Source organism: Lactuca saligna, chromosome 8 (genome assembly GCF_052625555.1).
Source record: "Lactuca saligna cultivar CGN05327 chromosome 8, ASM5262555v1, whole genome shotgun sequence".
NCBI lineage: Eukaryota > Viridiplantae > Streptophyta > Magnoliopsida > Asterales > Asteraceae > Lactuca > Lactuca saligna.
In genome coordinates, this window is record NC_136424.1 from 76,821,299 (window position 1) to 76,836,866 (window position 15,568).

At 37.8% G+C, this 15,568-nt stretch overlaps 3 protein-coding genes across 3 annotated transcripts; 1 reads left to right on the plus strand and 2 right to left on the minus strand.

The window, feature by feature from the left end:
* Positions 1 to 6,932: 6,932 nt before the first annotated feature.
* Positions 6,933 to 9,326, plus strand: LOC145011043 (deoxyhypusine synthase). Its single transcript, XM_078969665.1, has 8 exons — positions 6,933 to 7,100; positions 7,389 to 7,645; positions 7,754 to 7,921; positions 8,019 to 8,237; positions 8,354 to 8,440; positions 8,530 to 8,635; positions 8,733 to 8,968; positions 9,049 to 9,326. Exons 2-8 carry the CDS (start codon positions 7,436 to 7,438, stop codon positions 9,154 to 9,156), a joined length of 1,134 nt encoding a protein of 377 aa, XP_078825791.1. The 5' UTR covers positions 6,933 to 7,100; positions 7,389 to 7,435; the 3' UTR covers positions 9,157 to 9,326.
* Positions 9,327 to 12,773: 3,447 nt separating this feature from the next.
* Positions 12,774 to 14,086, minus strand: LOC145009781 (uncharacterized). Its single transcript, XM_078968413.1, has 3 exons — positions 13,357 to 14,086; positions 12,886 to 13,070; positions 12,774 to 12,812 (listed from the first exon to the last, which is right to left on the minus strand). The coding sequence occupies exons 1-3, from the start codon at positions 14,084 to 14,086 to the stop codon at positions 12,774 to 12,776; spliced, it is 954 nt and encodes a 317-aa protein (XP_078824539.1).
* Positions 14,087 to 14,201: 115 nt separating this feature from the next.
* LOC145009782 (uncharacterized) lies at positions 14,202 to 14,717 on the minus strand. Its single transcript, XM_078968414.1, has one exon. The coding sequence runs from the start codon at positions 14,715 to 14,717 to the stop codon at positions 14,202 to 14,204; it is 516 nt and encodes a 171-aa protein (XP_078824540.1).
* Between the last annotated feature and the right edge of the window lie 851 nt (positions 14,718 to 15,568).

Here is a 15,568-nt window from a genome sequence, read left to right on the forward strand (position 1 = left end):
GGAAGATCAAGGTTCTGCGGAACAAGGAAGTACCTCTGGTGTTGGTTCAGTGGCAACATCGGAAAGGATCGGAGATGACTTAGGAGCCGGAGCGTGAGATGCGGGAGCAACATCCGGAGTTATTCGCAGAGTGAGACTTCGAGGGAGAAGTCTAGTTCTAGTGGGGGAGAGTTGTAACAGCCCGGAATTTCAGGTATTGCTTTAAAAATTGCTTTGGGGGCATTTTTGGTTGGGACTCGGCGAGTTGGAGCCAGACTCGCCGAGTAGGGTCACAGACTTGGTCGCGGGTTCGCGACTGGACTCGACGAGTCCAGAATGGACTCGGCGAGTCGACGCTTCTCAGCAGAAACCCTAGCCGTTTGGTTTGCGATCGTATATAACGCCTCTTAGGCCGTCATTGCTGTCTTTTGGTCGATTGGAGAAGCACCTAAACATCTGCGAACATTTAGAATTGGAGGGAAGGTTGTTGGGGCTTTGAAGGAATTGCTAGACAAGAAGAAGGAAAGTTTGGCCAAAGGAAGATCAAGTGGGTCGAGTTCTGAAGTTTGGGGACACAGAGAACACGTTCCAGGTATCATTTCGATTCGTTTATGTTATTTTGATGTGTTCATGGATTTAGGGTTAGGAAACCCATTTGGTGATTTGAGGGATTGTTATGCTGTTATACGAACATTTATACTCCAGTAATAGGATGTCTAGAGGTACAGGAAGTCCCACATGTGCGTGGTTCGGAATCATACGTAATTCAGGAAGCAGTTGATCGCCTGCATGGCATGGACTCGCCGAGTCGTAGGAACAGACTCGGCGAGTAGCTTGAAGATTTACTGAGACTCGCCAAGTTGCTCTTCAGACTCGGCGAGTAGCTTGAAGGTTCATTGGAACTCGCCGAGTCGTTCTTCAGACTCGGCGAGTGGAGTCGGGGTGGCCCCACGATTCTTCCACGTCGATCTCGTCTAGTCAAGGGGAATACTCGACGAGTAGAAAAGGGAACATCAGGGAAAGTTAGGGAGGACGTCTTGACTCGTCGAGTCACCTTGGTACTCAACGAGTCCGGTCCAGTTGACCGTTGACCAGAGTTGACATGCATGTAGTTCCTTAAGGTCAGTTGTATTGAATGACAAGATTATTAACAAGGGTATATGGTATTATAGGGAGTCTGCAGATCGGCGGATCGAGTGCGGGTGATTTCAAGAGTTGATAGTATTCATTACCACGAGGTGAGTCTTCTCACTATACTGTACCCAGAAGGGTTTGACTGTGTGACCGGAAGGTCGGATATGTTATGTGTTTTATATGTGCTATAATTGAAAGGAATAGTTGCTATGCATGCTATGTATGTTTCTATGGGCCGGAAGGCAATGTATTATGTGACAGGAAGGTCAGGTATGATATATGATATATGTGATATATGTGTTAGAATAAATGTATTATGTGTTATATATGTTAATGGGCCGGAAGGCAATTATCTTATGGGCCGGAAGGCGATTATCATATGGGCCGGAAGGCATTGTACTGTGGACCGGAAGGTCCGGGCCTGGAAAGGCGTATATGTGTAAGTGGTATACTGGGGAACTCACTAAGCATTTATGCTTACAAGTTGTTATGTATGTGTTTCAGGTACTAGCGAGGACCGTGGGAAGGCGCCGGCATGATGCATACACACTGCTGCTAATTGAGATCTTGGGGGTTTTACATATGTATTTGTTTTGAAACATGAAATAAATATTATTGGTTGAATGAACTCACTTTATTTAAAATGAAAAATTTATTTGAAAATTTGCGTTGTTACAACTACACCGCATCAGCATTCACCCAAAGTCCTCCTCCCCGAACCCCGGATCATGAGTACTCTATTCTCGCTATGCACTAGCTACCCACTCGCTCTCAAAGCATCTCATAGCAGCAGTTTTCCCTATACTAAGGCATCACAAATCAGGCCACTCTAGTCCCTAATATGAATACCTAGTCTACTAGCATGCGTATCACATCATAACATATCTCATAACACATATGGTAAGAGTATTTTGGGGATTTTACCGTTCGGGCGCTGGCTGACCGTACACACTTCTTCTCCTTTGGTTGTTTCAAAATCTCTTATCAAAATTTTATTGATTTTATTAATTAAAAATTTTCTCAAATCCCCGGTTTGACTTCAGTTACGCCCGAAGGTGTATCCGAATCCCTCAAACCAAGGCTCTGATACCAACTTGTAACAACGTAAATTTAAAACAAAATTTTCATTTTTGTAAGCATCAAAAACCATCTATTAATGTTCCAAATTCAAATGTGAACAATGTTATCATAATATAATACATCGCAATGATCATAAAATAGTTTTTCTCCGACAATGTGTACGATCACGCCGGCGCCTTCCCACGGTCCTCGCTAGTACCTGAAACACATAACACAACAACTGTAAGCATAAATGCTTAGTGAGTTCCCCAAAATACAACTTACGCACATACGCCTTTCCAGGCCCTGACCTTCCGGTCCATGTGTCTCAGGGGACTTCCGTCCCAACTAGGTAAACCTTCCGGTCCTACCCACGTCAACCTTACGGTCCACATCACAACGCCTTCCGACCCATAACATATTCGCCTTCCGACCCATAACATAATGCCTTCCGGCCCATATCAAGCATATCATACATGGCACATATAAACGATTAACTTATCACACACAATACATATATCTCATAACATATCCGACCTTCCGGTCACACAGTCAAACCCTTCCGGGTACAGTACTGCTAGATGTACACGGGGCGTACAGCCAACCCATGGATCAGGGTCTCCACCCAGTACGCTACGCGTACTGGAAGTTACGCCCAGCGTAACCATCAGATTCTAACACTCTTCATTTCTGGTCTTAATCGGTTAAGCCATTACTCCAACTTCTAGATCCGACTCTGTTAATGTGTCTAAACCCATAAAGTCGAGACCTTTAAGCCTTGGCATGGCTGTAAAGGCTCCAAAACCTCTTAACAACATTCTATTCCAACTCAAGGACCTAGATCTCATGCATGGAGCAATATTCACGTCCAAGATGTCATTTTTATGAGTCTACAACTCCAATAGACCAGAAATATAAAGGATCTAAGCTTGTGGAGGCCATTTGCACAAAAAGTCTCCACCTTTGGGACTGAAACCCTAGAAAATGGTACTTGAAGCATATAACATGAACCAAGTGACAAGATCCGAACTTTTTACCTAATAATGAAGCTTTAATCCTTGCAAATCTCAGATCTACACTTGCACATCACTTCTAGTCTTTCCAATGAGTTCTTATTCTCCTTTGCTACCTTGGAATGGCACCACCAAGCTTAGAATACACAAAAATGGCTTAAGAACGAAGGCACACTATTTTTAGGGTTTCACTCTGAGGGATGGTGGCTGAGAAGTCCAGCCACACATTCCTTTTATAGCCCTCCAAAGGAATTAGGGTTTTTAGATCTGGACAAGTTACGCCAAGCGTAACCTTGGGTACGCCCAGCGTACCCGAGGGTGAACGCGTCCAAATGAGCCACGCGAGTACGCGCAGCGTACACCTTGTATTCCCAGCGTACTCGCCTATCATGAAAGCCCTAAATTAACAATATAACCAAGATGCAGGGCCAAATAGAAGAATACCTGGATTTTGGGCCGTTACATCTAAAGTACTGATAGGTACCAAACAGATGCAATCATGGTGCCCGCAAGACATGATAACATTATCAACGCCACATCCTTGTGTGTATTTTCCATTTTTCGAATTGTAAGTGCATCTGAAAACAACTGCAGCTTACGTAAAGGGAGAATTTAGAAATGACAAATATACACATATCTCAACACCTGGGGGAATCAAAAAGTCGACTTTTGCCTGAAAATCATCATATCACATGACAAAAACACCGATTTTATGCATAGACAAATATACACATACCTCAAACTATTACCTGGTAAGTAGGAGGGAATTTAACATCAATAACATAGATTTGAGTAAAAAAGACAATTACATGAATATAAATAAGGTAAGACAGGCACTTACCTAGCGGTCCAAAGCCTCGTTAAGAAGATAGGGATTTCACCTCCGATGCTACCAAAATCTCCTTTTTCGTATACATCAACAAATCTCCATCGATCACACTTCCGATTCGTCTGTAAATTGGAAGAAGGATGCAACCAACAACCGGTTTCCACCATCAGTTGTAATCACCTCATGCTTCATCGGTTCCTCCGGTGGTGGTGTCGATCTTAACAGGTAAGCCAGACAAAAACCCTAGAAAATCAGGAAAAAAAAACTTTATGGAACACATGTAAATATGATGGAAACATCGACCGGTGGCAGGGATTGATGCTTTGAGAGATGTTAAGGAAAGAAAAATGGAAGCCCTAATTGAATATTAGAAGGTGAAGAGGTCTTTGAAGTCGTCGATCGAAAGAAACAGTCTATGATGTTATAAGCTTCTGATTGGAATAAAGAGGCGGTAGAGGAGAATGGTTGATAAGGAAACAATAAGAGAGGCGGTGAAAATGTTAGAGTGGAATTAGAAGATATTTCATAAGAGAGGTGGTGGGAAGTATTAGGAAGAGGCAACCATTGCAACAATCAAAATATCATTGGGCGAGAAAACGGTGAAACAAAGCACAAACACGTAGACAAAAACTATTTACAAAACGGCAAATAGTGTTCGCCACGTTTGAAAGCGGTGGAATCATTTTACATAACACCCCCCTAAACAAATAAAAAAGTGCACAAAAATTATAACAAAATTTGAAGGACCATAGTTGGATAGAATTTCAACAGTTTACTGTTGAAATCTATCACAACTTTAATATATATATATATATATATATATATATATATATATATATATATATATATATATATATATATATATATATATTAGGAGAACAACACTCCTCAATCTAGTAAAGAAATACAATCTAGTAAAGAAATACAATTTGATTCGTTTTTTTAACTATTTGAAATAGTTAACTTTTAAATCATCTATGATTTAACTTTAAAATGAGATGAACTTTAGTTTATTCCTTCTTTTAGGCCATTTGAAAGACAAAAAATGATTCATTGTTCAAAGTTCAAACACATTCATAATAACCCGATGAATGTGTTTGAACAATGAGTCATTTTTCACCTTCCAAATGGCCCAAAAGAAGTAATAAATGAAGCTCATCTGATCTAAAACTCTTTTTATCCAACTTCAAAATCTTTAAATTGAACATGAGCTACATACGTTTCTTATGAACAAATAGGAATAAACCAGTGAACTTATGCATCTAAGACCAAACTTTATCCACAAAAGAGCCTTTAAAAAAAAGGATCCACACCTTCACCACAAATCACACAAAGATGGCAACTAATCAACACCATTCTCACACCTCAGATGGTAAATTTGCATGTCATCGGTATTAATGTTTGGGGCACCTGTAAAGTTATCTCCTAGGTTGATTACGACAATTGTTTGGTACTTGAATTGAAACAGGGGAAGCAACGACATCTTGCTGATGGTGGGAACAATTATTGGTCGTCCGTAGGGATGACAAAATAAACCGAACCCGACAGTGAAAACCGAAAACCGACATATTAGGGTCAGGTTTGGGGTTAGTTAATCGGGGCCAGGATCGGGTTTGGTATGCTTTTAGAAATTTTTTGTAGGTTTGCTTATGGGGATGGTAAACAAAATGTCCGTCCCGATTACCCGAAACCGAAACCCGTTACCTGAAATCGTTCATATGATTATATATATATACACACACACACATTAATTTCCTTGAGTTATCTTATTTGTTGTGAACGATTTAAAGATAATTTCTAGAGATAACTTCCTATTTATTTGTAGTGCTAGTGTTTTGATATTTTTTATTCATATTACTTAGACTAATAGTGATATTATGGTTTATGAATGCTAGTGTCTTTGTTGCCATTAGTAACCACTTATGTATCACAACAAATATGTCTGCCCTTAATGGTTTTGTAAATTATCAAAATTATTTTGGATATGAATTTATACTTGCATCACTAAGTCTAATGGTTTGTATTCTCATTGCATCAAAATTATTCTTAATTTGAATGTTAAACGGGGATCCTCGTTGCCCCGTTGGGATACCCGCAGACCCGATAGTGTTTGGTAAACGGGTACCCGTTGGGGAATCGGGTCGGTGATGAGATCGATTTTCATATTCGGGGATGGGGCGGGATTACCAAAACCCGTCCCAAACCCGCCCCGTTGCCATCCCTAGTCGTCCAGGAATAGATTCATAGTTCCAGTTGCAAGTTGTCATATTTGATGCATCCATGAGCGAGCCTATCTAACATAACTTACTCGTAATCTTGGTGTGAGGATTTTTGAAGTGAGAATGCAGTTGAAGAAGGTCAACGAAATGGGGAGAAGAAGTGAGTGCAAGACCTTGATTTAATTTAGGTTAAAGAGAAAGAGTTTTAAGTTTTGGTAATAGAAAGGAAAAATCCAGGTGGATGATTTTAGTTTACCAAATGTCACGAGGCATATCAAAATTCACTAGGTGGCACCTTCATATTTTTATAATAACCTTTTAAAATGGTAAAATACAAGCATGCACCCCTAAAAGGCAAAAAAAAATGGATCTTTTAAACAAATATACTAAACATCATTGAGCTACAGTGATCGAACACAAAAAAAACATATACTGTGAAATCAAACTTCACTCTACTTTCAAGAAACTCGATTTATTTGGGTTATTCTTCGTCTATTTCGGTTAATAACTGAACCGAAACCCGTATTACCCAAACCGAACTGGTTTGTATTAGCATAATCAGTCCGAGTTTCTGTTTGAACTTTACATCCTATTCGAATCAGTTCCGTTCCAACCACATCCCTGCCATACATTGCTTGAATGCTTTCATTAAAATAATAATAATAATAAATAAAAATAAAGAAAGATGAAGGTTTTTGTTTAATATCTTCTGTTAATATTTTTCATTTACAAAGTGAACTCCTCTGTCTCCCAGCACTTCGTCGCCGGTACCTCCCGCCGCCCCCTCCTCGTCGGTTCGTCTTTCCCACTGGCGCTCTCTGTCGTTCACCGGCTCGACAAGATATCCTTCTACCTACTGTTCCACAGGTTTGATTTGTTTGATTCGTTTGCAATGTTGTTTGATATGTTTGATGTCCTGCATATGTGCGATTGTTTGATTTATCGGAACTGAAGGAAAATTAGTATGATGACTTATTTGACTTTTATGTATATCGGGAAAATTGTTTGATTTATCACAACTGAAAGACAAGGAATGTTCTGACTTTCTGATTTACGTTAGGTCAGCTATATAATTAGGATTTAGTTGTTTGTGTTCATCTTTGGAGAATTACTAGTCATGTTGTGTATTTGTAAATTGTTTGTTTCGTAAAACAGAAACAGCCCCTTAGTAGCGTGAGAGTGCAGCAGCCCAAGTTGCAGATATGGGGGAAGCCGTTAAAGAGGCAGGAGTGATTGAGAACTTAAGGTCGGTGGTGTTCAAGGAATCAGAGAGTTTAGAAGGCAGCTGTGCTAAAATCCAGGGCTACGATTTCAACAATGGGATTGATTATTCACAGATTCTCAAATCCCTAATTTCCACCGGTTTCCAAGCTTCTAACCTCGGTGACGCAATTGAAACCGTTAATCAAATGGTATGTGGTTCGTTCTCAGATTCTTTACCACCTTATACTGTTTTTATCTTTTGGAATTAGGTTTTTCATGTTTGTATGATCTTGAGGCGTCCAATTTGTTGATTGTAGCTAGACTGGAGGCTTTCTCATGAGAAAGTAACCGAAGATTGCAGTGAGGAAGAGAGTAACCCAGCTTACAGAGAGTCTGTCAAGTGCAAAATCTTTCTAGGCTTCACTTCAAACCTCATTTCTTCTGGTGTTCGAGACATTATTCGCTATCTAACTCAACATCATATGGTTAGTAATTTGCAACTCTCATGCTTATGAACAATTAAACAAACATATCAGAGTTTTATTCTTTTACAAAATATATTTATTTTTTATATCCATGCAGGTTGATGTGATTGTGACAACAACCGGTGGCATCGAGGAAGATCTGATAAAATGTCTTGCAGACACATACAGAGGTGAATTTTCTCTACCTGGTGCTGCCTTACGCTCAAAAGGTCTTAATCGTATTGGCAACTTATTGGTGCCAAATGACAACTACTGTAAATTTGAGGACTGGATTATCCCAATATTTGACCAAATGCTTCAAGAACAAAATACACAGGTATTCATCGTATTCTCATTCAAGGTGTTATTGATTTACATTTTGTAATCTGTTCTTTAGATACAAAATCCTTTCCATCATATAAATTTCCACTCTATCCGCTTTCTGTTCAACAGCATGTGTTATGGACACCATCAAAAGTAATATCGCGTTTGGGGAAGGAGATTAATAACGAGAGTTCTTATCTATATTGGGCATATAAGGTAATCCCATGCTCACATTTTTTTTTTTTTTTTTTTTTTTTTTTTTTTTTTTTCTCATTTATGCCATAACATGATTAGTTTTATTGTAGAACGACATTCCTGTGTTTTGCCCAGGCTTAACAGACGGGTCACTTGGGGACATGTTATATTTCCATTCATTTCGCAATCCGGGTCTTGTTATTGATGTAGTACAAGGTGTGATATGACAAAGCTTCTCTCATCTTTACTTTCTTGAATTATTATTATTATAATCATTTTACATGTGTTATAATTTGTGAAAACTGATCAACAGATATACGCGCGATTAACAGTGAGGCTGTGCATGCAAACCCTAGGAAAACAGGGATGATAATTCTAGGAGGGGGGTTACCAAAACACCATATATGCAATGCAAATATGATGAGAAATGGTGCGGATTATGCTGTTTTCATCAACACTGCTCAGGAGTTTGATGGTAGTGATTCTGGTGCTCGACCTGATGAAGCTGTGTCATGGGGGAAAATACGGGGTTCTGCGAAATCTGTCAAGGTTTTTCTGATAAATATAATGTTTTTTTTTTGGTGAAGGTTTTAATTTAAATGGTATTGATTTTGATTGTTGTGATCCAGGTGCATTGTGATGCAACTATTGCGTTCCCTTTACTTGTTGCAGAAACGTTTGCTGGAAAGAGAGAGGGGGAGATGAAAAATGTTGAGTCGACTAAAGCTTTGGCTTGAAAAGGTGGAAGAGTGTAGGACAGGGACTTGTTTTTGATATTTTGTTTGCTGAAAATGGTTTTTGGAAGAATATTGATGCACACAAACAAGGAGACAATGTTACTGATATTGGAGAGTGTACACTGTAAAATGTTTAAATAATTTTAACTTCTCACGACAAATCAAACTTATATGCAATTTTTAAATAAATACTAAAGGTCGATGTAAAAAAGAAAGAAAGAATGGAAATGGATCTACTTTGGTTTGTAATTATTGTAATAGTAAGGAATACACTATTTAAAGGTGTTTTAAGCTAACTAGATTGCTTAAAGATTTTAAAGTTAAAAATGAAACAAATAAATCAACTGCTAATAACAATGCTTATGATATTATTGTGTGCACCTTGGGTGAAGGTCAAGCTCCAATACATCTCTTTAGTGATCATATCTCCAAATTGTTAGGTTTAATAAACGATAGACCCGTTGTTAAATACTTCTGCCAACATGGAAAAGTATAAATGCTTTTGCTAATATGACATGTATCAATTTGTCTTCTTCAATTGTTGACTCAACAAATGACACGTACTGATGATCGTTTGGAAAATATTATTAATTATGATGATCGTTTGGAAAATATTATTAACTAGGAGAAGCCCATGCCCCGCATGGGGTGAATGGGTTTTAGATGTTAATTGTATTACATTCAACATATGTAAAAAGGTAAGAAGAAACAACATAGTTTATTTTATTTGTTTGATTATGGTTATGGTTTGGTGAAAGATGTCAACTCGGCTAATGTAATTGTATTATATTCAACATAGATAAAAGATTAGAAACTTGATCAGACATACATTTAACGATAATAAGATAATAAAGTAAGGATTTTACAAGAACAACAAGTAACAAAATACTTCATTTTATCTTCTTTTTGGTTCTATGTTTTAGCCTTCTAGAAATGCAATAATTTCTTCGAACATGGTTATGGTTTTCTCAGTATACGTGATGTACTGTTGTAGGTTGTTGTTCATGAGGTTGTCGGAGGACGTGCAAGAGAGCAAAGTTCTTAAAACGAAGGATCTGAAAGTTGAGTCGGGGTCGTTTTGCAGGTTGTTGATCGCTTGTATTCTGTTGCGTAAGTCGGTAGCAACATTCGTATAAGTTGTTTTAAGGCTATGGAGTCTTCTTTGTTCTTGGTGTAGCATCGTTGTTATGATAAACTGTATTTTGTTTTATGGCTTGTTCTTTTTGGGTGTAAGCTGTGATTCTGGCATCCATTTTGTTTGTTTGTTTCGGTGTGTGATATTTTTTTGTTGATGCTGGTTGTTATATAGTGAGATTTTTTGCTGATACGTGTAGTCAACTCAAATCACTCATAAGTTATGCTTTTTACAGGTATTGATTGTGTCAGTGGTGTATGGATGAGAATGAGGGTTGTAATTATCGTTTGTAATATTGATTTTTAGTTTTCCATGGAGAATACAGTTGAAATGTAATTCATCTTGTGGAAACGTAAGTAAAAAGGAAAAAAGAGTATATGATAATCTTAAAGATGCAGGGTTTTGTTGTCTAAGTCGTTTAGGTTTATTTTAGATGAAAGAATGTAGAGTAAGGAAATCATAAGATGTTGTAATTAACCTCCTGTAATAACTATTTTATATATATAGGGTTTACAAAATGTTACATGAGGACGATCAAAAGACGATGTGTTATAGAAGTTACATACCACTACAGCTGTCTATATTATTTAAACACACGTAAATATCCGTCTATGTAAAACATCCGTGCAAAAAGGTGGGAATGACCGCTATAACAGTTGTGATTATGTTCTTAATTGGGATAATGTGCGTGTTTTGACGGGGATGGTGTTTCTGCATTTCATGTCATTTAATACGAACATGTTAAGAGTTTTTGTGTGATGTTTGGAATGTGTGTAATGTTTTACTAGTTTCCTCATAGTTCAAACTTCTTTTGACTTTTGACTTAGGCGAGGTGGATGACGTTGTAAGGTCGACCTCACTTATCTTTGAGGTAAGCGGAGTTGGTGGAGCTGGTGCGACTGATTGGTGAGTAGTGATTGCTTCAATGTCGGTTAATATGAATCGAATGTTTTTTGTATTTGATGTCCTCATCATTTTGATGGCCATTTTTTTTGACAAACCTTTCTTATCATTGATGACAAATGGTAACCGCCTTCTGTTGTTGGTTTCAGTGTCGTCTATGAGCTTGTCTGCTGTTGTGTTTGTTAATTTTTGCATGACATTATTAGACACAATGAGATACATTGAACCAATTGGATCGGTGATGGTGGCCGAAAGTTTGTACCTATATATGTGGGTGACATTTTTTTTTGGTTAATGTGACATGTGTGTGCTTATTTATATAAAATTACACTTACATGCACGTATATTGGGTTGTTCGTCACTCCATCTGATGTACAAAACCAACTATTTCCTTGTTTCTATGTTGTTTTTTTGCATTTAGGACAAAACACACGGTACCAGGTGTCTATGAATGTCAGATCAGCAATGGATGCCTTTACAGTAAATGTCTTTTCCTGCAAACATAAGTTGGAGCAGATATGAAGTTATAAGTATAGTTGGACGTTGTAAACAAATTTACATGATAACGCATTAGTGGTTTACCAGAAGCTCGACACGACTTTTCTTGTTTATGTTGAACAACGATGTTAACGGGCCGGATATGGTCATCGACGAGGTTGGATTGATTGCATAATTGACATTTTCTTTGGATAGTTACTGTAAATGTATATGAAATGAGTATGCACAATATATGGTTTTTATACCTATCAAGTAATGTGATTGTTTCTACAATCCATGGGTTAACATAAACATGAGTTGCACTTGTACTTCCTAGCATTAATGACCCTGCTACTTAAAACTGTGTTACTATTTTGCTTATTTTCTTTTGGATAATTGAATATAGTAATTTGTATGTATTAGAATATAATATATTATTATTTTTTTATTTTAAAATTTTTCCTTTTTTTGGTTTTTGGTTTTGTATCAGCAACAGATGAAACTTTAACGTTTGTTACAACAATCACCGTAGGGCCTGCTTCATTCTAAATGGCAATGCGGTCAAACTTGTCACTTACATCAGTGCATTCTCTCCATAAGCTAATGGCAATTTCCTCACCACTACCAATCATGTGAGTTGTAGATGTTAGTAACGTTGGTAATAGATTGAAAAAGATAAATTGCTTACAGATTATTTCTCAGAATGATGAGAGTAAAGGGTTCACTGTTTTTCTTGAAACCGTCTCTGAACTTAATGAACATTCCTAAGAAGTCTGCATAAGTGATGAGAAGTTAAATATGAGAGAATGTTTATTTTCGGGTACTTAAAAAGACGAGTTGTTTGGCTGTTATGTAGTGCGTGTTGGTGTGAATTTGTACCTAGGGAGCGATTAATAAAGTCGGGTATTTGTTTTTTCGTAACAAAGTGGAACCAATTTCTAGGAATCGTGCTCGTGTCTGGGAGAGCACTGATGGAAGACGTCATCCCAACAACGACATATACATTGTTGTCTATCCATTTTTGAAAGGCGTCTGGTTCTCCACATGCATATTTGGAAATCGTATAACATTTAGAAAGTTTAAAAACAGATTGTATGTATCCCTAATCTTTATTTTGTCCCAAAATCTGTATTGCATCTCCCTAAATTACCAAAACACAATTCAAGTTACAGAGTGTAATATGTATACATTAAGAATACGAATGACATACTTACATGTTTGTCGATAGCTAGAAACCAAGTTTCATATGTACGGACCCGTGGCGTCCATGCACGTACAATATGAAGCTCAAGTTTTGTTCCAGGTGCTCTGTATCCTAGCTCAACAATTGTTGTGAACTCTTCAATCATTTCTTTGCTGTTATAGCTAATGTTTTGGAATGGATAGTGAACATAACAACCTTTTGTTATTAATGGAAATAATTTTGATGTAGTAACTTAGTATAAAAGCGTGAGATAAGAAATCAGCATTATAACATTTTCCAAAGATAGTTAGGTTGATAATGACTTCGACCTCGTTGCTATCTATGTCGTGTAAAAAATCTTTAAATACAACATTCTTTGTTGTGTTATGCGCTTTGTCAGAAGTTGAGTCTATGACAATTCTAATCGAGTCTGGGGATGTTGCATGGGATAGTGCAACATAAAGTTGGCCATGGTTGAAAACAGGATCAGGTAAGTATATACCAATTTTTTTAAGAGATTGACCTTGGCTTTTGTTAATAGTCATGGCATAGCAACTCTTAATTGGATATTGTTTTCTCATGAAAGTGAATGGTAGATCGGTGGTTTTATGAGTAAATTTTATACGCGATAAGTAGACTCGTCTACCAATTGATGTTCTAGTTATAATAGTTGCTTCAGTTAGCAATGGTAGTAACTTTGACACCATTGGATGCGTTCCATTACATAACCCTTCTCGTTGGTTTAGGTTTCTAGTTAGCATAACTGGAGTATTAACTTTTAGTGACAAGAGGTGTGAAGGTATACTTGGAAAGTTAAGCTGATTTAGATACTCAGTTGGGTAGAAGCTTTCAAATTCTAATGTTTGAGTGCCATTTGGTTCAATCAAGTTAACACTTTTGTAAGTTGTCATATTTCCAGGGGTGATGTTGAGAATTAGGTCATTTATGTGGTGAGTTGTCTTGTTTTTTGGACATACAATTTCCCTTGCTGATAAGCCAGTAGCAGATGGCGTTGTAAGGATGCCATCCCCATATAAAAAATGTATGAGATTTTGTAGAGTTGCTTCTCCAGGAGGAATAAGTGAAGATGGTATATCAATCCATCTTGCATCCATTGTGTTACTTACATCTGGATATCCTAAATCTCCATCTCCAACTTTCAAGAACCAGGATGCGAACGCGGATACAAAGAAGTCTGAAGTATAGGGAATTTCATCGTTGAGTAGCCTCATGTTATACTTTAGTTTGTACATCGTGAAGCATGACCACAAATACGACTTTGGTAAAGTTAAGGCAACGATTTGCCATCTACTGCTTTTTGGAGATACATGTAATGTTTGACGGAAATCACCACCCAATAACACCGACATCCCACCAATAAGCCTCACAGTCGAGGATATCTCTTAAAGAATGGTCTAAAAATTCAAAACACCATTTTTCGCTCATAGGGGCCTCATCCCATATGATGATTGATGTTTCTTTTAATAGGGCTGCTAAGAAAGTTTTCTTTTTAATGTCGCATGTTGATTTATTTGAAAAGTCAATTGGTATGTTAAACTTGGAATGAGCCGTTCTTCCCGACGGCAAAAGCAAGGATGCTATACCTGAAGCAACAACCAGTGAAAATTTTCCAATCGAGCGAAAATAGGATAACAACGTTGTCCAAAGGAATGTTTTCCCAGTTTCACCATGCCCGTATATAAAGAATAAGACATGATTTCCATTATTGTCTGCGGATACAACTAAGTTGTAAATGTTAAGTTGTTCACTGTTTAGGCGAGACACCGTTATTTTGTGTTGGCTGGACAACTCCCATCTATCATAACCTGTTTCTTCCAAAAGCAAACGTTTTTGGAAAAACATTTCAATGTGATCTGATGGCAATGGTAGATTGAAATCAGCTACTGACTTTGATGGAGTGCATGAGCGAAGAACTTTTTCTACCTCTAATAAGACCAAGTGTTGCAGATGGACATCACTTACACATAAATTTGTGTTAGGATTGTGTTTCTTCAGATTATATAATATGTCGTCACTCATGGCACGCCACCCAGTCCAGTTTCCCATAAGGAGATGGGATTACTAACTTCTCAAAGAATGAGCAAGTGAAAAAAAGAGACCGTAGCTGCGCGGAGGTTGCCCAGTCTGATGCTTGTGTAAAGGCAAACAACCACTCCTTGTCATCTCCAATCATACCCAAAGCGTCGCACACATTGCGGAAATTAGGATGGAGTTTCTTATGAATAGTGCAAACATCTTCATAGGATTTGCAACCTTTCTGATGGAAAAGTAACATCCGAAGGTAAAACAACTCTCCAGCGGAAGGGTGTACAAATGCAATTCGACCTATTGCATGTAATGTTATCCGCTCTCTTAACTTCCATCTTTTTGCATGCTTATTCCACACATACTTTGAAGGGTAAGTTCCATACGTTAGATCCAACCCACCTTTGTCCCATTTGTTATTTTGAAACCATCCAAGAAGCAAACTACTTCCAAAAGATGCATTGTGTACAACATCTGAAATTCGACTGTCTTCTTTAAAATAAATTGTCTGCATGTTCGGTAAGTGAACTGGTAGTATCACAACTGGTGGATCACGTTCATGTATTGGAAAATTCAATATACGCCAAGCAGCCTCATGTGGACAGATATATCGACCGTCAATAAAATTTCGTATTTCATCAACCACAATATCTTGTGTAGAAGTGGTA

Bases quoted from the DNA above. Each gene is read 5' to 3' on its own strand.
- LOC145011043 (XM_078969665.1), top strand. From the start codon at position 7,436: ATGGGGGAAGCCGTTAAAGAGGCAGGAGTGATTGAGAACTTAAGGTCG. The intron at 8,636-8,732 runs GTGTGATATGAC...ACTGATCAACAG, and splicing joins TGTTATTGATGTAGTACAAG to ATATACGCGCGATTAACAGT. The intron at 8,969-9,048 runs GTTTTTCTGATA...GTTGTGATCCAG, and splicing joins GTTCTGCGAAATCTGTCAAG to GTGCATTGTGATGCAACTAT.
- LOC145009781 (XM_078968413.1), bottom strand. From the start codon at position 14,086: ATGAGGCTACTCAACGATGAAATTCCCTATACTTCAGACTTCTTTGTA. The intron at 13,071-13,356 runs GTATATACTTAC...TAATAACAAAAG, and splicing joins TCAATCTCTTAAAAAAATTG to GTTGTTATGTTCACTATCCA. The intron at 12,813-12,885 runs GTAAGTATGTCA...TTGGTAATTTAG, and splicing joins TTCTAGCTATCGACAAACAT to GGAGATGCAATACAGATTTT.
- LOC145009782 (XM_078968414.1), bottom strand. From the start codon at position 14,717: ATGTTTTTCCAAAAACGTTTGCTTTTGGAAGAAACAGGTTATGATAGA.